The 23592-nt window shown below is 40.5% G+C and overlaps 1 protein-coding gene and 1 non-coding gene across 3 annotated transcripts in view; both read right to left on the bottom strand.

The window, feature by feature from the left end:
• SPAG6 (sperm associated antigen 6) overlaps window positions 1-19060 on the bottom strand; it is a 99021-nt gene extending 79961 nt beyond the window's left edge. For both annotated transcript variants that reach the window (XM_006141623.2, XM_006141624.2), the window contains exons 1-2: window positions 18985-19060; window positions 18801-18896 (exon numbers count right to left, since the gene is read on the bottom strand). In XM_006141623.2, coding sequence (XP_006141685.1) covers window positions 18801-18896; window positions 18985-19009 — 121 coding nt within the window. In that variant the 5' untranslated portion in view covers window positions 19010-19060. The remainder of the gene's footprint in view (window positions 1-18800; window positions 18897-18984) is intronic.
• Window positions 10016-10118, bottom strand: LOC114010132 (U6 spliceosomal RNA). Its single transcript, XR_003551505.1, has one exon. It is a non-coding gene; the product is annotated as a U6 spliceosomal RNA (small nuclear RNA).
• Window positions 19061-23592: the final 4532 nt, after the last annotated feature.

Here is a 23592-nt window from a genome sequence, read left to right as displayed (position 1 = left end):
AGAGGTCCAGTAAGAACACAATAGAAACTTCATGCTTTAGAAATGGAGGAATTTCTTGCCCTGCTTGTTACATGCCTCCCTATATTATAGGCAACAGGGTAAGGAGACTAAAAGCATACACAGAGAGGGACTGTTGGGGCTTATACACACACACACACACACACACACATATTTATATATATACACACATACACATACATACATACATACATGTTAAATATATATATATATTAAATATGAGATGTGATTATGGGGCCAGCAGGTGGCTGTGGACTTCCCACATGGCCAACTGCAGTTCAAGTGACAGACCTGGCAGCTTGCTTTCTCACTCTCCCTCTTTATCTTTGGCAAACTCATGTGAAAAAGTAATAATAAATTAATTAAATAAATAATTATTTTAGAAAAATAAATAAAGGGGTTATGAGAGAAAATTCCAGCACATGATATGTGTGACTTAGGAGAAGTAGAGGATGCTCTGGAAACCCACAACAGAGCTTCTGACCCAGGCTTTAGGGGACATGAGGAAACCAGAGACAGTGTTATCAGAATTGAGACTTGAGGCTCCCAAGCAAACTACCTACTGAAAAAAATTGAAGAGAGTGGAGGGGGGGGAAATTGGACTGTATTCCAATCAGAAGGAATTGTAAAGACAAAGTTCAGAAGCAAAACTAATCTGGTATGTTGACAATCTTAGAATGTAATATGACTGTTAGTGGCAGAGGGAAGGCAGATTAGAGAAAAAAGGTTAGGAGATAAACAGAGCCAGAAGTCCTGAAGTGTACAATAAACCGCTTTAAGTATTTTTAATTTTACCTAGGCAGTAGTATCAGTGCAGTGATGGGAACAAATTTTCCCATTTGTAAAGGAAGATCACTCTGATTATAGTGGGAAGAAAAGATGACAAGGGGTAAGATGGAAGGCAGGAAGACCACTTAGGAAGCTATTGTAGGAACTGAGCCAATATAAAGATAGTCTGGAATAAGTAAGGGCAAAAGAGAAGGAAAAAAGTGTAAGGTCAAGAAGACATTTAGAAAACAAACTGATTACTCCAAGTAAAAAAGAGGGATTAGTGATATTTCTAAGTTTCTGTTTTAGACAAAGGATACATGATTGGTGCAAACATTGAAGAAGCCTTTAATCAATTCCTATTAGCCTGAAACATAAAGTGGGAGGGATAAAGACAAGAGGTAAAACTAAAAATATTGGTTGGGGCCAGAGCAATTTTGAATATAGGCCAAATCAAGATTTTGTGATTTTATCCTGGGTGGAATGGGAAGCCATTGGAGAGCTTTCCTGTTTGCCCTACTTAGGCTCTCAGGGAGGTGAATAGATGAAAATGAAGACTAACTGATTCCCAGGTCTACCACGAGTGGCTCTGCAGACTGCACAGCACAAATCCAAGAGATATTATTCACATAGATATCATGCATGATGTAAATAACTTCCCTGAAGTTGACAGATAAATAAATATTGATAGATAAAAGCTAAATATCTTATTTCCTTACTAAAATATTAAAGACCTCTAGAGCACAGCTTATGTTTTAAGCTTCTGTCCTATTCCTCAGATTACCTAGAATAATTCTGAATATACAGATAGCCCTTACTTAAACGCTTGTGATCTCAGGCCTAGAAACTGCCATCCACTTCAGTTTTACTACTCTAAACATTACATATTCTCTTATTACAGTATAACTCTACTCACATCTATCAACCTTACTGTAATAGTTTTTTAAATTTTTTTATTTCTATAAGTTGTTGCATTTACATGACTGTATTTTTACTGTAACAAGTTTCTCTTTTTTGGAGAGGTCTTGGCTATAGGGCGGTGTGCACTTACCAGAAAGACAAAGAGAAACAGAGAGACAGAAAGTGAGAAATCACCCCCTAAAGGGGATGGCCATGCCACAATCCCTTCTCCTCCATCCTCTTCTCAGGATCTTGGGCATGCATGCATATGTGCCAGGCATGAGTTTAAGCCACTGGGTCTGGGACTCAAACCGCAGTAGACCATGTGGGATTCCAGCAACATAGCCATTACGCCAACTGCTGATCCTAACTGTAACAAGTTTCACAACACTGATGACTTTTTCTTTTCTTTTCTTTTTCTTTTCTTTTCTTTTTTTAAATTTTATTTATTTATTTATTTATTTTATTGCTATAGGGCACATACACTCCACAGAGAGACAGAAACCAAGAAATCACCCCCCAGGGGTGATTGCCATACCACAGTCCCTTCTCCTTCATTTTGTTCTTGAGATTTTGGGCACACATGTGCCCAGTGTGAGTTTAAGCCACCGGGTCCGGGACTTGAACCACGGTTGACTATGTGGGAGTCCAGTGACATAACCACTATACCATCTGCTGGTCCCTCAATGTGATTTTCAAGCCACCAGGTCCAAGACTTAAACCTTGGTTCGCCATGTGGGAGTCCAGCACCTTACCCACTATCCCACCTGCTGGTCCCCCTTCACTTGTAATTTTTTACTTGAAAGTATTTTTGTTCCTCTCTTGCCTTTTTTAGAATGAGTATTTTCAGGCCTTGATTTTATTTCTTTTAGCCTCTATAATTATATACTTCTTGACACTATTCCTGCATTTGATTAAGAAATCAAAAATTTCATATACCTTCCTTGTTTTCTGTAAATATTTTAAAGAATTATTTAATTCCATTTGTTGTTACTAGTTTTTAATTTAACCAGAGGGAGAGAGAAAAGGAAAGGGAGAAAGCAAGCTACCAGGTCCTAGACTCAAACCACCATTAGCCATGTAAGAATCTAGTGACTTTAACCACCATGCCACCTGCCAGCCCCTCTGTAAAATTTTTTTTCACTGCCATAATTATAAAGTCAATTATGGTTTAAGATGTTATATCCTTACATCAGGGGTCACCAACTCCCAGGCTGCAGACTGGTCCCAGTCAGTGGTCTATTGGGCTCCTCCCTCCTCTCTCCCTAGGCCATGCAGTGTGAGTAGCAGGTGAGTGAATGAGATTTTGCCTGTGTTTGCAGCTGCTCTGCATTGCTTATTACTGCCTGGGCTCTGCCTCCTATTGAATCAGCAGAGGTATAGAATTCTCATGGGAACACAGACCCTATTGTCATGTGATTGTTTCACTGTATATTGTAATATGGTGGTGTGAAAATGGGTTGCACGGTGGATATGGTATGCACCATCCCAGGACCAAGCCCCCACACTGCAGGCCATGGAGGGATTTTCTTCCACAGGGCTGAAGACAAAAGGTTGGAGACTGCTGTTTCATAACACATAGTCTTAAAATTTATTTAAAGGGTCAGAATGAATCACAAAAGTTGGGACCAGCAGTTAGCGTAATGGCTATGTCGCTGAACTTCCACGTAGCCAACCATGGTTTGAGTCCCAGACCCAGTAGCTTCAACTCACGCTGGGCGCATGTGTACGTACCCAAGATCCAGAGAGGAGAATGGAGGAGAAGGGATTGTGGCATGGCCATCCCCCCTGGGGGGGTGATTTCTTGCTTTCTGTCTCTGGCTGGCTGGCGAGCGCACACGCCCTATGGCTAAAAAAAACAAAAAACAAAAAAACTTTCCCCCCCAAAAAAATAGTAATTCATGAAATCATTATAAGCAAGAGCAATCTATTTTCTCCTTTTAGATTTATTCTCATTAGTTACAGTATTTTCTGAGTTTTGTTTGATGATTCAGTATTAATTCAGCTGGTTGTGAGTGAAAGACTACCAAACTTTATATGTCCTTGTGGAGTGGGAAGGGGTGAGAGTAAGATTGGGCAGTTTAGCAACTCTTCTAAGTCAGCAAGGAAGCACATTACACATTTATTTACTTACTTTACACAAACTTATATAGTATTTTCCATGTGCCAATCACTTCCTCAAAAGATTTACAAATATTGGGGCCAGCAGTTAGTGTAATGGCTATGTCACTGGACTCCCATGTAGTCGACTGCAGTTCGAGTCCCAGACCTGGTGGCTTAATACTCATGCCGGGCGCGTGTGCATGTGTGCCCAAGATCTCGAGAGGAGAATGGAGGAGAAGGGATTGCATTGCAGCATGGTCATCCCCGCTGGGGGTTGATTTCTCATTTTCTGTCTCTCTGTCTCTTTCTGTCTTTCTGGCGAGTGCACATACCCTATAGCAAAAACCTCTCAAAAAAAAATTACAAATATTAACCCATTTAATTCTCATTACAGTCTTATGAGGTAAATGCTATTTTTTTATGATTTGCTATTTACATTCAGTTATTATGCATCTTTATAGCACACAATTTTTTTTTTTTTAAAAAGGACTTTTGCTATAGGGCACATGCACTTGCCAGAGAGACAGAAAATAAGAAAGTTCCCCCCGGGGGGGATGGCCACAACACAATCCCTTGAGGCACACATGCACACATGCCTAGTGCGAGTTTTAAGCCACTGGGTCTGGGATTCGAATTGCAGTTGACTATGTGGGAGTCCAACAACGGAACCATTACATCATCTACTGAACCCACACAATGTGTTTTTCAAGATATGCATGCAGTATGCAATAATCAAATCAAGGATATTACCATAAGTATAATTTTAAACAGAGAACTTTAGACTCTTGTATCTTATAAGTTTTATCCCTGAACCTCTTCTATTTACCCTCTGTTACCAACTCCCTTTCTATGCAATTTCTGGTTATCTACACTTGTCCTCCCTACCATCATATCTTTGGATCTTTCAATTTCTTCCATATACAGTGATTTCTTTCATAATCTGGCTTTCTTCACTTAGCATCAAATCTTCTAAACTGAGGTAGCTACAATTTATAGCTCTATGATTTATACTTTCCTGTTTCTCCTTCTTGCTATCAACCCACTTACTAGTGAAAAGTGTCCTATGTTCCAGGTTTAGGAAGCACACCAAAGAGGAGACCACCAGATAGCATAATGGTTACGTCACTGGACTCCCACGTAGTCGACTGTGGTTCAATTCCCAGACCTGGTGGCTTAAAACTCACACACATGTGCATGTGTGCCCAAGATCCCAAAAGAAGAATGGAGGAGAAGGGATTATGGTGTGACCATCTCTCCAGGGAGTGATTTCTTGTTTTCTGTCTCTCTGGTGGGCACACATGCTCTATAACAAAAATCTCTCTCAAAAAGAGAAAGCATACCAAAGGGTATAATCTGTTGAATTCACATTTTTCTAACGTTAAAATTACTATAGTTATCCTCTGTGGTTATTGTATTATACCAAAATTCCATTCATTTTTCCAGCACAATTGTCTGACTTTTGACTAGGTCACAACCACCACTATTTGTCAGATTTTAAACTGGTGAGAATATAGAGCATACCAGTTACAGCAAGTTCAGCTTACATTATACTCTAGGTAAAATGACAGGAGCTTACATGTTCATAATTATGAGGAAATACAAAATGGGATTTTAATATAGTTTTCAGGGGCCGGCAAGTAGTGTGGTAGTTAAGGTGCTGGACTCCCACATGGCCAACCCTGGTTTGAGTCCCAGACCTGACAGCTTGCTTTCTCACTTTCTCTCTGTCTCTGGACAAATTGAAATAATAATAATAAATAAATAAATAGAATTAAATAACATAATTATTTTTTAAATATTGGCATGTGGTGTGGTGGTTAAGGGTGCTGGACTCCCACATGACTGGCCATAGTTTGAGTCCCAGACCTGGCAGCTTGCTTTCTCACTGTCTCTCTCTGTCTCTCTCTCTCTCTCCCCTCACTCTCATTCTATCCCTCTCTGGTCAAATTAAAATAAATAAATAAATTTAAATAAATGATTTCAAAATAAAAATATAATATTAATGGTTTTCAAAGGTGCACATAAGTTCTATATATCTAAACCTCTTCTCCCAGCTAAGATCTATCTCCTGAGCTCCAATCCTCTATATCCAAACTGCTTACAGAGTCACTGACTTGTGAATATCCCACACACTCTTCAACCTCAACAATGTTAAAGTGCTAAAGCATTTCTCTCCATTTTTTGTATCCCCCTTTTTCTGTTAATGAATGGCAGTATTATGTCCAAGTGACCAGAAGCCCAAGAAATCATCTTGAACTCATCTCTCTCATCTGCCCCTGACCCTTCTCCTACTTCACTAAATCCTGCAGCCTTTCTCTCTTATCCAATATGTCTATAGCAAAAAATGGACTCCAGTCCTGATCTGGTCTTAACCCCCTCCATTCTGTTTTCCACACTACTGCTAAAACTCATCTCTCTAAAACACAAAACAGATCCCATCCTTCCTCTAATTAAAACCCTTCAATAGCTTTCCACCAATTTCAGGAGGAACCCAAACTTCAGATGAGGTCCTTCATAATCAGCCTGTTTTCCTCTCTAGCCACAACTCCTTTGGCCTCTGTCCCCAGGCTCCAGCGTGGAGCCTACACTTTGGCATTTTCCATCCAGGATTGCCTTTTCTCTTGCCTTTGTGCCTTTACACATAATGTTCCCTCTACCTGAATGCAGTTCTGCCTGATTACTCCTTGGGAGTTCAACACAGATAACACCCTGCCCTTGATGTGTCCTTTGAACATTACCTTTCATCCCCAAATCTTGAGTTAGGTGCCCATCAAACAAATAGTAATTTGTTTATATTTCTATTAGCAAATAAGCCCCTTTAGGGAAAAGACTATACCTATTTTTGCATGGTCAGCATCTGAGCATCTGTCTGGCTCTTGGACACGCAATAAATGTTCATTGACTGATGAATGAACCAACTGTGAAAATTACTCTGCAATTTTCTCTCTTTTCAGTTTTTAATTAAAAACAAAATGGATAATATTCTGTTCAGTTACTTTCTTTTTAGGTACAAGAAGTGAGGTACATGAATGGCATTATTATAAATTCATGAAGCTTTAAGGAACTCAGATGGGTAATTTAAACGATTTCCTCACCTATACCTGGCAGCTTGCTTTCTCACTGTCTCTCTCTGTCTCTCTCTCTCTCTCCCCTCACTCTCATTCTATCCCTCTCTGGTCAAATTAAAATAAATAAATAAATTTAAATAAATGATTTCAAAATAAAAATATAATATTAATGGTTTTCAAAGGTGCACATAAGTTCTATATATCTAAACCTCTTCTCCCAGCTAAGATCTATCTCCTGAGCTCCAATCCTCTATATCCAAACTGCTTACAGAGTCACTGACTTGTGAATATCCCACACACTCTTCAACCTCAACAATGTTAAAGTGCTAAAGCATTTCTCTCCATTTTTTGTATCCCCCTTTTTCTGTTAATGAATGGCAGTATTATGTCCAAGTGACCAGAAGCCCAAGAAATCATCTTGAACTCATCTCTCTCATCTGCCCCTGACCCTTCTCCTACTTCACTAAATCCTGCAGCCTTTCTCTCTTATCCAATATGTCTATAGCAAAAAATGGACTCCAGTCCTGATCTGGTCTTAACCCCCTCCATTCTGTTTTCCACACTACTGCTAAAACTCATCTCTCTAAAACACAAAACAGATCCCATCCTTCCTCTAATTAAAACCCTTCAATAGCTTTCCACCAATTTCAGGAGGAACCCAAACTTCAGATGAGGTCCTTCATAATCAGCCTGTTTTCCTCTCTAGCCACAACTCCTTTGGCCTCTGTCCCCAGGCTCCAGCGTGGAGCCTACACTTTGGCATTTTCCATCCAGGATTGCCTTTTCTCTTGCCTTTGTGCCTTTACACATAATGTTCCCTCTACCTGAATGCAGTTCTGCCTGATTACTCCTTGGGAGTTCAACACAGATAACACCCTGCCCTTGATGTGTCCTTTGAACATTACCTTTCATCCCCAAATCTTGAGTTAGGTGCCCATCAAACAAATAGTAATTTGTTTATATTTCTATTAGCAAATAAGCCCCTTTAGGGAAAAGACTATACCTATTTTTGCATGGTCAGCATCTGAGCATCTGTCTGGCTCTTGGACACGCAATAAATGTTCATTGACTGATGAATGAACCAACTGTGAAAATTACTCTGCAATTTTCTCTCTTTTCAGTTTTTAATTAAAAACAAAATGGATAATATTCTGTTCAGTTACTTTCTTTTTAGGTACAAGAAGTGAGGTACATGAATGGCATTATTATAAATTCATGAAGCTTTAAGGAACTCAGATGGGTAATTTAAACGATTTCCTCAACTATAGTCACCCCACATAGACATGATTCTGTTTAAATTTGAAAATCACCTAGAGCGCTGCAGATCTTCAATTAGTACTATCTTCTTTTACTAATGTGTTTCATCTTTTACAATATATACTTTTATGTATATCCATCTGTCTCTACAAGATTGAATGTCTAGAAACGGGGCAGCATCCTAAAAGGATTATCTGCTCCAGAAGGTTTCATGGGTAATATCTGAAGGGAAACTATTTGGAAAGCAATCAGTTCAAAAATCCATCCTCAGAATTCACTTGTCTTTTATTCATACTTTAAGATTTTCAAGGGGCTGGACAGTTGTGCAGTGGTAAAATGCCAGTGCTCTATGAGGCTGCCCCATATGACATGGTTCCACTTTTGCATCTGGAGACCACCCTGAGTATACAGGGTGTTTGTGTGCCCCTAATCTGGGCGGGCTAAGACCAGGAGTGGACTGTAGTATCAAAGCCCTGTTGGGATTCTTTTTTTTTTTTCTTTTTTCTTTTTTGTCTTTCTGTCTTCCTCTTTCTCTCTCAATCATGGAATAAATAAATAAACTTAAAAAACTTTCTGAGTGGGACCAGCAGGTGGCATGGTGGTTAAGGCACTAGACTCCTACATGGCCAATTGCTGTTCAAGTCCAAACCTAGTGGCTTGCTTTCTCTCTTGCTCTCTCTCTCTCTCTCTCGTGTGTGTGGACATGTTTTGAGTCCTGGACCTAGTGACTTTGTCTCTCTCTCTCTGGGGAGCATATATGCCCTATAGCAAATTAAATAATAGTAATTAATTTTTTATAGTATTCTTATCTTATTTATTGAGTGAGAAAGAGAAGCAGCCTTGACAGGACCTCACTATGTCATGATTTTCCCCCATAACCTGCCACCAAGACAGGATCATGGGTATACACAAGTTTGCCCGACATGTTCAGGTCAACCTGGCATCCAAACCTGGGTGTGCCATATAGTTCCAGTATCATGCAGTGTTTTACCACTTGCCTGCACCACTGTAGCTGGGCCCACAGATTTTTTTTTCGTATTATTATTATTATTTTAAACATTTGATTGCTATACATTATTTGGCTAGTAAAGAGAATTTACCCAACATAAAATACTTCTCAGACCAGTTCAGTTGCGAATACTACACGTTTTCATTAAAAGGTAATAGACCATTTCTGTGTCCCACAAATGCCATGCCTCTCTATTTTTTCTCCTGATTTCATTCTCTATACTCTTTCCTTCTCCCCCACTCACATTCCACACTGTCTTCAGCTTCCATAACTATTTTCATTGCTTTTATGTCCTCCAATATTTCAATCTCTACCACAGAGTGCAGATAGTTGGTATATATTAAATAGATACATACAATATCTTTCTTTCATAGCCTGGCTTGCTTCACTCAGCAATAAATCTTCCATATTCAACTACTTTCTATCAAATACCAGGGTCTTGTTTTTTATGGCTGAATAGTATTCTATAGAGTATATGTGCTACACTTTTTCAACCCATTCATCTGTTTGTGAATGTTTGGATTGGTTCCACGTCTTAGCGATAGTAAATAAGACTGCAATAAACATTGATGTGCAAGTGCTTTTCTGACTGAGCATCCTCCTGTCCTTTGGGTAGATATCCAAGAGTGGGATTGCTGGATCATATGGTAGTTCTATTTGTAAATCTTTGAGGAACCTCCATATTGTTTTCCACAATGGCTGGACCAATTTACATTCCCACCAACAGCATAGGAGTGTTCCCCTTTCACCACAACCTTGCCAACACATATCATTTTTTGCATTTTTTATCTTCGCCATTGTAACAGGAGTTAGGTGGTATCTCATTGTGGTTTCAATTTGCATCTCCCTTATGATGAGGGATGTTGAGCATTTCCTCATATACTTTTTTGGCAAAAATATGGAATGCTTCACGAATTTGAATGTTGTTCTTGTGCAGGGGCCATGCTAATCTTCCCTGTATCATTCCAATTTTAGTATATGTGCTGCTGAAGCAACATAAATTAAATAATTCTAAAAAAAATTTCTGAGATATTACTCTAAAAGATATGTAAACAAAGTTAATAAATAACAGGTAGTGAGGAAGGAGACTGATAATTTTAGCAGAAATATAGGTAAAGGATAGTTGTTGCTACTGAGCTCTAAATATAGCAGTGAGTTTCCTAACAGCGAAAAGAAAAAGGAAAACACCTTATAAAATAAAAGGAAGCAGGAGTGGACCAGCAGGTGGCATGGTGGTTAAGGTGCTAGACTCCTTCATGGCATAGTCAAATTTTTCCTGGAATTTCATATCTAAACCTAGCTTGATATATAAGAATATCAAGTTAATAAATACTTATTGAATAAATAAGTGTACCTTCATTTAAAAAAAATTAACAAGGGGCCAGCTGGTGGCATGGTAGTTACGGCACTGGACTCCCACCTGGCCAATTGTAGTTCGAGTCCAGGATCTGGTGGTTTGCTTGCTTGCGCGTGTTCTCTTGCTCTCTCTCTCTCTCTAGTGAGTTAAAGTACCCTATAGCAAATCTTTAAAAATAATAATAAATAAAAATAATTCTTTTTAAAAATTTAACAAGATAGATGATATCTTCATTGATTTTTCAAAAGCTATGGGGAAATCTAAGCATCTTTTTCAACATAACCCTCAACTTTAAAAAAAAAAAAAGGGTGGGGAACCAGCAGTTAGCGTAATGGCTATGTCGCTGGACTCCCACGTAGTCGACCGCGGTTCGTGTCCTGGACCCGGTGGCTTAAAACTCACGCCGGGCGCGTGTGCGTGCGTGCCCAAGATCCCGAGAGGAGAATGGAGGAGAAGGGATTGCGGCGTGACCATCCCCCCTGGAGGGTGATTTCTCACTTTCTGTCTCTATGTCTCTCTCTGTCTGTCTGGCAAGTGCATGCGCCCTACAGTGAAAATCTCTCCAAAAAAAAAAAAGGGTGGGGGGGAGAGAGCTAGCAGGTGTTTATGGTGCCTGACTTATGCATGGCTGACCACAGTTCAATTCCCAGACCTGACAGCTTGAAATTCATGCTGGGTACTTTTGCATGTATGTCCAAAACTACATGAGAAGAATGGATTACAGCATGTCCTCTTCCCCTCTGCACCCCCTCCCCTGGGGGCATGATTTCTCCCTTTCCCTCTCACAGTCTCTCTCCACAATGAGCAAACACAACCTATGGCAAAAACCTTAAAATAAAAAAAAAAAAATTTAAAGGGAGGAGGCATAATATTAATCTAAGTTTGCAAGACATTTCTATGGGAAACCAATATGACCCAGTTTATGCACATACTCTAACAGTGACTCTGGATTCAGGTGGCATGGTGGTTGAAGGCACTGGACTCCCACATGGCCGACTGCAGTTTGAGTCCTGGACCTGGTGGCTTGCTTTCTTTCTTTTTTTTTATTTTATTTTTACAGGTTTTTTTTTTTTTTTTGAGAGAGGTTTTCGCTATAGGGCGTGTGCACTCGCCAGACAGACAGAGAGAGACATAGAGGCGCCGCAATCCCTTCTCTTCTCGGGATCTTGGGCATGCATGCACATGCGCCCAGCGTGAATTCTGAGCCACAGGGTCCGGGACGCGAACCGCAGTCGAATACGTGGGAGTCCAGCAACATAGCCATTATGCCAACTGTTGGTCCCCTGGTGGCTTGCTCGCTCGCTCTCTCTCTCTCTCTCTCTCTCTGGTCAAATTAAAATAAACCAAGTTAAATAAAATAATTCTTAAAAAAATAATGATTCTAACTTGACACAGGTATAAAACATAAAAGCAGATAGAAGTCACTTCTTTTGGAGACACACACATGCATGCATATATGGGCACAAATACTGCTTGTTTTAAGTTAGACTTTTAACAGAACTGAATAAACAATAAATTTTAAATTGAGCTGTCCTTATGATAGGATCATCGAGGATATGTCAAAATCAATAATATTTCACTTTGAAAATTTGGTAAGTTTGACTGATATTCAGGCAGGCTCTCCTATGGACTATAAGGCAAGGCCAAAATTAGAATTTTGGCCAATCATGTGGGATTCAGCACCCCTAACCACTAGACAACAGGGCTAGCCCAAGAATCTAACTTTTTTAGGAGAGATTTTTGTTATAGGGTACATGCACTCACCAGAGAAGAACAGAGAGACACAAAGTGCGAAATCACACCCCCCCCAAGGGGAATGGCCACGCCAAAATTCCTTCTCCTCTATTCTCCTCTTGGGATCTTGGACACACATACACACACACACACACACACACACACACACACGAGTCCAGCATGAGTTTTAAGCTGCCAGATCTGGGATGTGAACCATGATCAACTACATGGGAGTCCAGCAATGTAACCATTATGCCACCAACTGGCCCCCCAAGAATCTCATTTTCTAAGAGAAGTGAAAATACTCAGAAAAAAACAATGGCTCATGGAGCCAACAGGTGGCATGGTGGTTAAGGCCCTGGACTAACACGTAGCTGTCCGTGGCTCAAGTCTCAAAACTGGCAGCTTGAAACTCATGCTAGGCACATGTGTGGGCATGCCCAAAATCCCAGGAGGAGAATGAAGGGGAAAGTATTGTGGCATGGCCATTCCCCCCTTGGGGGGAGGATTTCTCAGTTTCCTTCTCATTGGCTCTGTGTCTCTGTCTCTCTCCAGCAAATGCACATGCCTTATGGCAAAAACCTTTTAAATAAAAAGTTTCATCAGTAACATTAAAATTTAACCTACAGGGGCTGGCAGGTGGGGTGGTGATTAAAGGCACTGTACTCCCACATGACTGACCACGGTTCGAGTATGAGATCTGGTGGCTTGCTCTCTCACTTTCTCTCTCTCTCACTCTGTCCCTCTCTGGTCAAATAAATAAATAAATGAAGTTAAAATAATTCTTTTTAAAAAATTTAACCTACAAAAGTTGCCATTTCTTTTTCTTAATTATTTAATTTTATTCATCATTATTATTTTTTTAATTTGCTACAGGGCATGTGTGCTCACCAGAGAAAGGCAAAGAGAGAGAGCAAGGAAAAGTGAGAAAGCAAGCTGCCTGGTCTGGGTTCAAACTATGGTCAGCCATGTGGGAGTCCAGCACTTTAACCACCATGCCACCTGTTGGTCCCCAAATGTTGCCATTTCTAACATTACCTATAATATGATTTATTTTAATTGTCCAAGTTTTCCTTAGAAAATAATGAGACTAATCTTTCCTCTAGTATATATCAATGCTTAGACAATAAAACAGATAAATGTTCATGGAAGAACAGTGTTTTAGAACACAGAATAAAATTCTAAATAATCATTTATTTTTAGGATACATTGTTAGATGAGTGTACAAGTTCAGAATTTTTATAGCTCCCTGGCATAGTTTCCACTTAAACATATATAAAATATCTCTCCATCCCTATCTTTTAAAAACAAAGTGGGAACCAGCAGTTGGCATAATGGCTATGTTGCTGGACTGCCATGTAGTCGACCATGGTTCGAGTCCTGGACCCAGTGGCTTAGACTCAGACCGGTTACGTTTGCGTATGTGGCCAAGATCCCAAGAGGAGAATGGAGGAGAAGGGAAAGCGGTGTGGCCATCCCCCCTGGGGGTGATTTCTTGCTTTCTGTCTGTCTTTCTGGCGAGTGCACACACCCTATAGCAAAAACTTCTCCAAAAAAAGAAAAAACAAAGTCAGTGCTTTGAGTTAATTTTATCAATTACAAGACTTATTTTAAGTTGACTAAATATATCAAACTTAAATAGCATGACTGATTTAGATTTTTGAAGCTGCTCTGCTAATTTTCTTTCCAGTTTCAATATCCTTTGGAACAGTAAGTTTTCTAAGAGAATTGTGGTACATGTACATTATCTAGATATGTTTTAAATACATTATAAATGCTTACTAGGGGCTCTTCCCTCTCATAGCATATTGGGGTAGTAGAGAGCTAAGCTTAAGATTCTTATCTTTGGGGCCAGTGAGTGGCCTGGTAGTTAAGGGTTGGACCCCACATGGCCAACCACAGTTCAAACCCTGGACCTGGAATCTAGGTTTCTCACTTTCCCTCTTTCTCTGGTCAAATTAAAAAATTATAATAGTTATAAATAAAATTAAACAAAAAATGTTTTGAAAAAAGATTGTTACCCTTCTTCAGACACACGTAATTTTTTTTTAGAGGTTTTTGCTATAGGGCATGTGTGCTCGCCAGAAAGACAGAGAGACAGAAAGTGAGAAATTACCCTCTGGGGGGATGGCCATGCCACAGTCCCTTCTCCTCCATTCTCCTCTTGAGATCTTGGGCATGCACGTACACATGCCTGGCATGAGTTTAAGCCACCAGGTCTGGGACTTGAACCACGGTTGACTACATGGAAGTCCAGCGACACAGCCATTACGCCAACTGCTGGTCCCAAAACATGTTTCTTATGCTCTTTAACTAACCATTCACATCCAGTTGCTGAAATTATACAATGGGTACAAGTAACAACATATGATCTCCACTATGATAGTCATGTATTACCGATCATTCAGAGAGGGGAAGTATCAAAATTAATTTTTAAATAACTACAAGATGTAATGGTTCAAACATTACAAGGTTTGAAAGTACATAAAGAGATTTTATAACAAACATTAAGCTTTTTACTTTTTAAAAATATCTTTTATTGGGTATATTTGAAGTCTACAAAATGTTATGATAGAGATAAATATAGCTACATACAGATTAACATAAGTTTTTTCATTTGTGTGGTAAAAGGAGCTAAAATCTGTTCTACAAAAACTTAACAAACATTAAACTTTGTAATATTTTCATGTGTTCTTTTGATTTAGAAGGAATAAAAACAAACAAACAAACAAACAAAAACCCAACATCACACTTTCTACACAGTTCTCTTCTAAGTTTTCAGATTTATTTATTTGGACCAGCAGATGGCATAATGATTACATCATTGGACTCCCACATAGGTGACCACAGTTCGAGCCCTGGATCCTGTGGCTTAAAACTCATCCTGGGCGCATGTGTGTGCATGCCCAAAATCTTGACAGGAGAATGGAGGAGAAGGGATTCAGTGTGGACATTCCCCCTTGGGGGTGATTACTCACTCTCTGTCTTTCTGTCTCTGTCTCTCCAGCAAGTGCAAGTCCCCTCTAGTGCAAAAAATAAATAAAATAGGGACCAGCAGTTAGCGTAATGGCTATGTCGCTGAACTCCCATATAGTCGACCGCAGTTCAAGTCCCGACCCGGTGGCTTAAACTCATGCCGGGCGGGCGTATGTGTGTGTGTTCCCAAGATCTCAAGAGGAAAATGGAGGAGAAGGGATTGTGGCGTGGCCATCCCCCTAGGGGATGATTTCTTGCTTTCTATCTCTCTGTCTCTCTCTGTCTTTCTGGCAAGCGCACGCGCCCTATAGCAAAAACCTCTCAAAAAAAAAAGAGAGAATAAAATAAATAAAACACCTCTCTAGATGTATTTATTTCATGAGAGACAGAGAAAGAGAGAGAAAGGCACCCTTAACAGGGTCTCATGTCATAGTCTTCCCTCTCCAGCCAGGGAAGGTGATTTGTTATGTACAAATCAACTCCAGGAATCAAACCCCAATCTTCCATATGGCTTCCTGCATTGTACATATTATTGCATTACCACTACCATGGGTGGATACATAGTTCTTTCTAGTAATAATTTTGATTACAAATCAAATGTATTTTTTCCTAAATACTCTGAAGAGATCTTGCAACACTCGTTTGCTTTGGTGATTACTTTGGTAATTACTTTGGACATAGTTAACAAGGTAGCTTCTTGGGGCCGACAGGTGACCTGGTGGATAAGGGCACTGGACTCCCACATGGTTGACCACAGTTCGAGTCTTGGACCTGGTGGCTTGCTTTCTCACTTTTCCCTCTCACTCTCTCCCTCTCTCTGTCTTTCTGGTCAAATTAAAACCAATAAATTAGTTAAATGAATGCATAAATAAAATTAAATAAATAATTCTTTAAAAAAGCAACAACAAAAACCAAGGTAACTTCTCTTATTATTAGTACAACAAAAACACAATGAAAAAGATTCAAGACTTAAAATGAAATAAAATTCCATGGATAATTTTCACCTTTAATATTCTTTTCACATAGAATTAAAAAATTCTTAAAGGAACTACTGATTGATCATGACGCATATATGAAAAATGTTTTCTACATTATCTTGAGTCTATGATACATATTTACTTAAACAGTACATAAGTAGGGTGAGGGGAGTGATAAAACAAAATCTTCTCAGAGATGTGGATAGTATATCAAAGTCAGGAGTAAAGTCACTGGTATTTTAAATGAAGGCACTGACTAAAAAATGTAAAACTGACATATATATATATGTATATATATATATTCATTCAAAAGGATTTTTAAATGCATGGTGATTTAAAAAAATGTTTGAGTGATTAAGTTGACTTAAAAATTTTCATGACAAAGCTTACAGTTTGTTTTTTAATTAAAATAACATATTGTAATATTCATGATCTATTTATAATTACTGATGGAATGCTTAAATTGAATTTAAATAACAAAATATATTAAAATGAGTTTCTCAGGAAAAAGAAAAACATTAAGTGTCCCATTGAGATATTAGTCAAGTACAAGTCATTTCAAAGCATTCAGTTATATTCCTTTTGTTGTCCATTCCTTCATGAGCCAGACTTTGAGTGCTGAATGTACATAAACCACTTACACTTTGGTGATCACTTAGTCTGCCTGTTTGGATTAAATTCCATTAAAAATCTAATTGCTTTCTTATTTTCTCATTTTAGAAATAAAGTTTTAGTTTGGCTATATACATTGTATTTAGAAGTAAATTTTTATAAATAGTGTCTATTTTCAAAGGCCATTGAGTACACTGAAAGAAAGAAAAAAAACTTAAAAAGTAACTACATTTTTAAAATGTGCTATACTCTGGTAAACTTCAGTCTGTATATATGGAACACTGTGTGCCCAATGTTGTTCTAGGAACTTTGAATATGAGCACATACACACAGACACACATATGTACATGTATGTGGAATTAAGTAAATTAATCTACATGAAAAAACTACAGAACAAAAGATTATCAATTTGAAATGATTACAGGACAAAAGATTACCAATTCTGAAATGACAAAATTTTTAAATGGAGAATAATTAGTGGTGGCCCAGGCTTCAGGAGAGCAGCTGAATGTGGATGTAAAAGAGCATCACAAGGGAAATCTGATGATGATAAAAGCATTCTCTATTTGAGTGTGATCGTGGTGCATACAAATGAGATACAATTGTATAGAACAAAACACAAACATAAGTACCAGTAAAACTGGGGAAACCTGAACTAGATGGATTTTTATCAATGTCAACATCCTCGTTGGGACCTTGGACCTCAGTTTTGTAAGATGTTGCCACTGGGGGAAATAGGAAAAGTGTATCTGAACTCTGTGTATTATTCCTTACAACTGCAGTGAATCTACAATTATCTCAAACTGAAAAGTTTTTTTAAAAGATTATAAAATATACTTTCTTCATTCTAAATACATCCCCTCCATAAAAACACACCAAAACCCCAGTGACAATAGAAAATTACCACAAAGATGCAGTAGTAATTTCCCTCAAAGAAATCCAGAGCTGTCTAAATATTCTTGTTCTGTCAATATGTTAATTTTCTTTTTAAATTATGTGTTAATTTAAATAAATTTTAAAGATCACATCCCATAAAGTGAAGATTTCTCTTGACACCATAGTGTTAAAATACTACCTTACAGTTCAGGTGGTGGTAGAATGAGCCTTAATCAAATAGAGAGAGAGAACAAAGATCATTACTTCTCTATCCGCTTAGGTTTCTAGACATAAAAGCAGTATCTCTCTCTCTCTCTCTCTCTCCCCCTCTCTCTCTTCTCCCTCCTCTCCCGCTTCCTCTCTCCTTCCTCCCTCCATTCCTGCTCTGCCATAGTTCGACTAAGGGTGAAATGAGCACCACTAGGGTTTCACACAGCCAGGTCTTTACCTACCTTGGACCTCCTGGAAGGTTCAAGTCTCTCATTCCTCTTTCACTAATAGGAGAAGAGAGCTATGTAAACCACTCTGGAATTCCTTTGCTATGAAAAAGTCCACCATGATAAAAGAAAGGGTACCATGCGAAGGCACCCAGATAAAACGGGTCTGATGAGGGCAGATTCCCATTCACGAAAAATGACTTCCAGGCAATTCGCACGGCCTTGACTTTCAACCTGACATTTGCTTGGTTGGAACCCCTCTCGAACCCAACCCATCGGGACGCGTTGCCCTCTCAACCTCACCCCTAAACACCCGCTGAAGAAAACTGAACGCCGTGCAGTTGTTGCGGGACGCGGGGGCAGTTTGTTTTTTAATTAAAATTACATATTGCAATATTAGGAACTTACCTTGCGCTATCTCGACCCCCCCCCGCCCAAGAGCCCAGCCGGCAGGGGAGCAGGCAGCCTGCAGAGGGAGGAGGTAGGGGACCAGGACCCACAGGCGAGGCGAGGCGAGGCGAGGCGAGGCGAGGGGCGCTGTGCGAGGACAGGACAAGACAGGGATACCCGGCGAGGCAGGGCCCAGGCGCGGCGGGACTAGGGGCCCGAGTGCGAGCTAGGCGCGGCCTGGGGCTGTGGGTGACGCGGAGGCCGCGGGTGCGGGGTGAGGCCAGGGGCACCAGCGACCGGCTCAGGGCGAGGGCTCACCAGCGTTCTGCAGCGTCTCGATGTTTTGGGGTCTGGTCGCCAACTCCGCCACCATTTGCACGAACTGGGTTCTGGCTTTCTGGTACTGCTCGAACACTGCGGGGGAGACTCCGTGAGGGGTCGCCGCGGTCCCCGTCTCCCCCGTCGCCAGCCCGTCGGGGCGCCCGCCCGCCCCGGGCCTCACCTTGCAGCACTTGTCTCTGACTCATGGCGCCCGCCGCCGCTCCCAAGTCTTCTCAAGCTTGGCGACGACGCGGCTCCTGCTCCGGCCGGCTGCGAGTGCGCACAGCGCAGGCGACCGAGACTACCACCCGGCCTCCGACGGGATCCGTTTCTCTGTGTACTCGCGTCTCCTGGGCAACCGACCGGAACCGGAACGCGGCCGTCTCGCGGCAACGACCAGTCCCGGGAGTGACGTCAGGGCCGCGGTGCCCCGGCACCTCGAGCCCCGCGGCTGCACAAAGGCGGCCAGCCCCGGGGGAACTCCGCCTGCAGGTGCTCCCACGCTGGGCCCGACTTGCCAAATCCCCCGGGAATCGTGCACCGTCGAGCGTCACTGCTCCACTGTGGGCAGGCGTCTGCTTAGATTCGGGGTTCTTTATAAACCGACCCAGACTCCTGTGGTTCCTGGCTGCGGCTTGGGCTGCGGCTGGCACTGGAAGTGCCCCCAAGTGCCCAGGGGCTCTGGTTGAAGTGCCCCGAGCGAGACCAGTGAACTGCAGCGGTGGAGCTCTCTGAGCCTCGACGGTCAAGAGAAATCTCTCACATGTGACAATCGGGAAAATATATAGACATTATTGTCAATGCAATCCTAAAGTCAGTGTTTCCCGTTTTAATCCAGCTTTTATGTACCTGGCATTTCGAGATTCAAGAGGGGCATGACAACCAGGTTCATTACACTTACTTTTACACTATAGTGGAAGCATTTAATAAGCACTCCTAAAAATTCAATGAAGAAAAACAGATAAAGAATCAATAGAGTAAGTGTCCTGTCATCTGTGGCTTTCTCCTAATTACTACTACCTTTGTTTCCTAACTTTCGTGGGATTTGAAAAACATCTTACCTTTGTCTTTTAAAGTTAGGCTTCATTTTGTTGCTGAATGACATTTCCAAAAGAAAGGGAGACTCTTTACCTGGAAATACACTTTGCCCTAGCTTATATAACTTGAAATCTTTATCCAGTTTCTTTTACTGAGTCCTAGCTTGTCTTTAAAAACTATGTACCAAATATTTCAATGACAGGTGTCAACTTTAAATTTTTCTCCCTCAGAAACTCTAGTTTCACCAGATGGTGAGCGCATAGATAGCCACAGCTGCTAGTGCTAAGATAGGAAACCCCTCTCCTCTTCTGTAGAAGAGCATGCAAACGTAGATGGTTCTCATATTTGGGGTGAGTCCTATAGGATAATTTTTGAGATCTCATCCGGACCTGAGCTTACTCATGAAGCCCTGGTATTTTTGTGGAGCCCCAGGTAGGGAATGAACAGGCAATTAGAGGAATAAGTGTGTTTAGTCAGGTTTCTGATACCCCTCAGCAGGTACCTATCCTTTGCCTCTGCAGTTCAGAAACCTTTAGTACCCACCATTCCTTTATTTAACTCTAAGCTGTAGGTTTCACAATGATCTCTGCATTTTCTCAAGAGTCCTTCACAATTAAGTTGTGTGTTCCCATTTAGAGATTAGGGAGGGAAACAGATTGAGTAAGTAATTAAACTTACAAATAAACTGTCAATATTATTTTCAGTTCCTTGTTGCATTATAAAAAAGAAATCCCCTTAAAACTAAAAGGTTCCATATTTGGTTTCAGTCTTTAAACCAACAATTCAAACTCCTAAACTACTACAGCTGCTAGTTTTAGTAACTGCTTTACTAAGTATTTTCTACTTTAAAAGTGTTAAGAGCCCAATGGTGGAAAAAGGTGTAAATCTACATACACAAGAGTCTACTTATGAAATGCTGCAAAATTTGAAAACTTAAGTTCCAATGATAATGTAATTGTTTTAGTCTGAGTATCTGTCATAAAAAAGGTTTGAGTTAAATTGTGCAGTTCCTGATGAAACAATATAGAATGTCTACTTCATGTCTGAAATTAGACATCTTTAAAAAGCTAGATTTTACTCTTTATTTTAGCTTTCCTTCTTAAAGTCTTTAAGATTACATGGAGAAATGTAATATAGAATGATCATAATATACATATTAATGAAATTGTTAGCAATTCAAATATAAAATATGGCAAACAGATTACTTTTACTGACAAGAAAACCAATTAATATTTTCTGACCCATTTTTCAACTTACTAACTTTAAACCAAAATACCATTCTGTTTCACAAAGTTAAATGAATGTCTCATGATCACATACACACCTCTACTAACAGTTAAGCAATAAAAGAAAACTATTCAAAAGGAGATCTCAGGGGGTTTTTTTGTTGTTGTTTTTAAACTAAAATTACTGTTCTTAAAGTATCCGATATCCGCTGAATTTAGAGATATACAATGTACTTGACACATAAAAATTCACTTAATTAGGAATGTCTGTACAACTTGCCCAAGTGTTTCCATGAGAGGATTGGAAGCCTTTGGATCCTTTTCTAAAAATCTCATCATAATATGTGACTTCAAAACCATTTTCTCACTAAATTCCTTTATTATTTATGAAAATTAGTCTGAAAAAGACAACAGTATAAAGTCATCCTGTTGTCTTTTTCTTTACAAATCCCCTTTGAGAATTTAGAAAATCCCACCGCCATGAGACTATATATGCTACGAATGCTAGAAGAAGCTTTGTTAATTACAACACGCATGCATTTTTTTCCTTCAGTTTCTAGCTGAATTTTTAAAATCAAAGTCTTACACTAATTACATTATATTAATTACATTAATTTACATCCACATTATAAAGATTGCCCAGGTGAATCAAGTATATATATATTCTTCAATCAAGCCAAATATTAAATTTCAGTGTGTGCCAGACACTTTGCTAATAAGAGAATGTGTCTATCTCCCAGGACATGTCTAGTAAGAGACAGACACAAGTTCATTCTGCAAGTATATACTGCAGCCCATGTCCATGTCAGTTCATTAAACAAACAGGTACTGCAGCCTGCCACTATTTTAAGGGCTGTAATTGCTCTAACCATTGTCAGGGATTTGGGAGCCAAGATGAAGGATTTAGGGTAAAGTAGGTAAAGAGGTGAGAGTATCTAAAACATTTAGATAATAAAAGTCTATTTGCTTTTAATAAAAATTAGCTGTTTCATATAGATAAGAAATCTCCTTCCCCAAGAGATTAAAACATTGTGTTAGCCTTTAAAAGGGCACTCCATTGGCAACTGCACTTAATTTTTGAAGTTATGAGAATACAGTATGTGGCCAACACCAAATCTAAAATTACTGAATTTACCTGCTTGAATGAAAAAGAATGACATTACATAACTAAGTTAGTGGACCAAAAATATTGTCCATCATGATTAATACAAACATATGACTATTTTAAATGTTGCATTACCTCTCTTTTGGGAAATAACATCAGAAGTCCTGTGCTTGGTTCTGACCATTCAGTGCCCTCAATTTTGTTAGCAGAGCCTAAGACACTTGGACACTTCCATCTCCAAGGGAAAGGGGGAACATTCCCATGCATGCTTTGTGTTTATGTCTTACTTTCTAGTCTTTGCTTTTCAAACCTTTTAAAGTCAACTCTCTACATTTTAAACTTTATAAAGTGTTTATGTTTCTTTTTAGTGTCAAGGCCAATAGAATGTTAAGATGACAGTGATTTAGCGGGCTCCAAAGTCCTAAAGATATACTTGCACAGCGCTAACTTGTAGCAATTCAGTGGACGCAGAGAATGCACTCATGGATTACACATCCCAAAGAAAACCGGGATCAGGGGCACTCCACACACTAATACTTTCATTGCCAAAAAAAGGCACCATATAGCACAAAGGGATTGATACTAAAAATGCTTTTAATGTAGAAGCCTGAAATGCTGGTAACATTTTCTAAGGCAATAACATTCATAGATGTCAAATTACGGCTGCTTAGTATCTTTCTAGAGACTCACATGAGTTTTCTTAAGTAGTTAAAAATCGTACCCAAAGCCTGCATCACCGATAAACCCTAAGCGCCCTGCCTGCAAGTGTGTCGCCAGTCTTTCAACAACTCCCCCTCCCACCCCTTCAGATCTTGGAGTTAGTGTACTTCCAGACACACCCCATCCTTTTATTAGTACAGGACCCAAGAGACAAATATGGGAAGTGCCACATAGGGAGGGACTCCTAGAGCCCACCATGCCGGGATCCTGACCAAGCCCTGGCAGGACACTGCCCACACTTCGCTCAGGTGCCCTTCCTGCGAGGACTGCGCCGCGTCCCTCCCGAGCCGAAGCTGCAAGCCAGGGGATCGCTGCGTCCACTGCGCGGGGTCCCCGGCCCGACGGGGCTGGCGCCGGCCAGCAAGCAGCTCGCCCAGTGATGATAGCGGCTACGGCCCATGGGACGGGGGAGAATATGGTACTCCCCAACTCCCTCTGCTCTTTCCATCCATCCAGAGTTTCTGCAGCTCCGACGAGCAGCCTCGCGGTCTCTGCGAAGTTTCTGCCCGGCGAGGGGCGCCGGGATGGCTCGGAGTTGCCCACCGGCCGGGCTGGGAGTAGCTGGACGAGGCCGAAGAGGGCGGCGCGGGAGGAAGGGGCGGGGGCGCGCGGCCCGAGGGCGCGAGTGCGGAAGCGCGGCGCAGGCTCCGCCGGGGCCTCCCTCTTTCGAGGCCTCCGGGCTGGCCCGAGCTCCGCGGCC

This window comes from Tupaia chinensis, unplaced genomic scaffold (assembly GCF_000334495.1).
Source record: "Tupaia chinensis unplaced genomic scaffold, TupChi_1.0 Scaffold000060_1, whole genome shotgun sequence".
Taxonomy (NCBI): domain Eukaryota; kingdom Metazoa; phylum Chordata; class Mammalia; order Scandentia; family Tupaiidae; genus Tupaia; species Tupaia belangeri.
Note: the sequence above shows the minus strand (reverse complement) of the source record. Positions and strands in the feature narration are given on the sequence as shown.